This window comes from Centroberyx gerrardi, chromosome 14, assembly GCF_048128805.1.
Source record: "Centroberyx gerrardi isolate f3 chromosome 14, fCenGer3.hap1.cur.20231027, whole genome shotgun sequence".
Taxonomy (NCBI): domain Eukaryota; kingdom Metazoa; phylum Chordata; class Actinopteri; order Beryciformes; family Berycidae; genus Centroberyx; species Centroberyx gerrardi.
In genome coordinates this window covers 1,446,974-1,448,907 of record NC_136010.1, presented here as the reverse complement: position 1 = coordinate 1,448,907, position 1,934 = coordinate 1,446,974, and the positions used below count along the sequence as shown (strand labels likewise).

At 40.6% G+C, this 1,934-nt stretch overlaps 1 protein-coding gene across 1 annotated transcript in view; it reads right to left on the bottom strand.

The window, feature by feature from the left end:
* Positions 1-1,609: 1,609 nt before the first annotated feature.
* LOC139921192 (uncharacterized) overlaps positions 1,610-1,934 on the bottom strand; it is a 76,899-nt gene continuing 76,574 nt past the window's right edge. The window contains 1 exon segment of the mRNA XM_078288049.1: positions 1,610-1,672. Coding sequence (XP_078144175.1) covers positions 1,610-1,672 — 63 coding nt within the window.

The window sequence follows — 1,934 nt, the reverse complement described above, 5'->3', positions numbered from 1 at the left end:
TTCACTACCTCACTGTGTCTGACAGACTGATCTGCTGCACTGTGCCGTCTGTTTACATGACTTCATCCTGAGCTCTGACATCACTGTTCACATCACCTGTGTGTGTGACGACTCTCAGCTTCTGTTGAGCTGAAGAGTCCATTTCCAAAATGTCAGATCAGTTTTAGAAAAAAGTCTCAAACTGAAGTTTATCGGTTCTGTTTCTCTAAATCCAGAGGATTCAGTCTGTAAAAGTTTCTCATTTAGTCGTCTGAGGACCTGAAGGAAAACTCTCCTCTAAACACTTTAACTAAACAGCTGTTGTGAACATTTCTGCCTCCAGTCTGTAGTTTGTTGTTTTCCTTTAAGTTTAAGTTTTCCTTTAAACGTCCCACATCATGTAAAGCAGGACTCCCTCTCCTCTGTGATGATAAAGGAGTTGGATGTGTATCTAAACATGGTGAAAGTATCAAAACTAAATCCACACAATCCATATTAGAAAAGCGAGCCTCTAAACGAGCCGTTTGGACTTCCGTAACTTTGTGGCGTCACAAAGGTTCGCTCATTATCATTTCTGTAAGAAATAACAGACTAACAAAGTGTTTTTTTCAAAGCGGTCGAGCGGTCGTCGTCGTTTATTACCGGAGAGTTTTCCCTACCTGTAGCCGCCGGGCCGCGGCGTCTCACGTTTCGCTCTCGAAACGGTTAGCCGATCGGAACGGAGGGTCGTTAATATTAATGAGCCTTAAAGACACGGAGACAGAAACGGCCTGTTCTTGGTAAGGCTCAGAGAGATGCTGGAAAATGAACGTGGAGAAATGGATTGAGAGTGTTTTTGGTTCATGACACCACACACACAGCTTTGAATGGACAGAAAGACACAAAATAAACTCTGGACAGTAGAATATGGACCTTTAAATCTTTAATGTTTAATTTTCCAAACGCTGCAGATCTTGTTCAGCTCCTCAGCAGGTTAGCAGACACTTTGTATTATAGTACCGCTGGACTATAATACAATACGTTGTATTACTATACTAAAATGTATAGTATTGATTTTAGTTGTTTTATATTGAGATTACAAATCATTTTAATAATCTGCCAGCATCTCATCCTGACAGCCAGCTGGTTTTAAGACACACAGAACAAACCTGTTTACTGTAAAATTCTGTTCATTTGTATGTTGAGGAAGATAAATGTTTTGTGTTTCTTCTTCTTCATTCTGTTCCTCTGCGTCTCGCTCAGTCTGCTTCCTGCTTCCTGTCAATGTTTTTATGAAAAAGATTTTCTGTGAATGTAAAAACGCACAAGTTGTACTTTGTAAACAATCCAAGCCTTTCATATGAATATAAAGTGTTTTTTTAAGAGTTTTAAGACCCTGTCTTTTTAATGCTAACTTATGTTAATTTTATAATTGTATATTACAATTAGTTTAAATGTATTACTCATCACTTACTGTTGTTGACAAGTGGCCAAACGTCCGCTCAGTTCTGCTGATTTGGATGGGAATACCCATTCTGTCCAGTACAGTTGTGTGTGTGTGTGTGTGTGTGTGTGTGTGTGTGTGTGTGTGTGTGTGTGTGTGTAGTTCTGGAACGTACACACACACACACACACACACAGAGTCTCCGTCTCAGTCGATAACGTTCATCACACTGTCGTTCCCTGTTAGACGTCCTGGTTGCTGCGTGTTGAGCTGTTGGACGCACCCCAGGTTTTGGAGGATGTGATGTCATCTGGCTCATTTGCATATATGATGACAGGTGTGATGATTAACAGTCTACCAGCTGTAAGACAAGATGAGTCCAGATTTACATTCACCTCTTTTTCTGTCTATTAAATCTTAGTTCTTTTAAAAATGTTCTTAATTTTCTGCCGGACAGCGCCGCCCTGCTGGTTTTGAGAAACCAGTAAAGGTTTGGAGTCTGGAGAACCCAGGTTTAGCCTGGTTTGGCCTG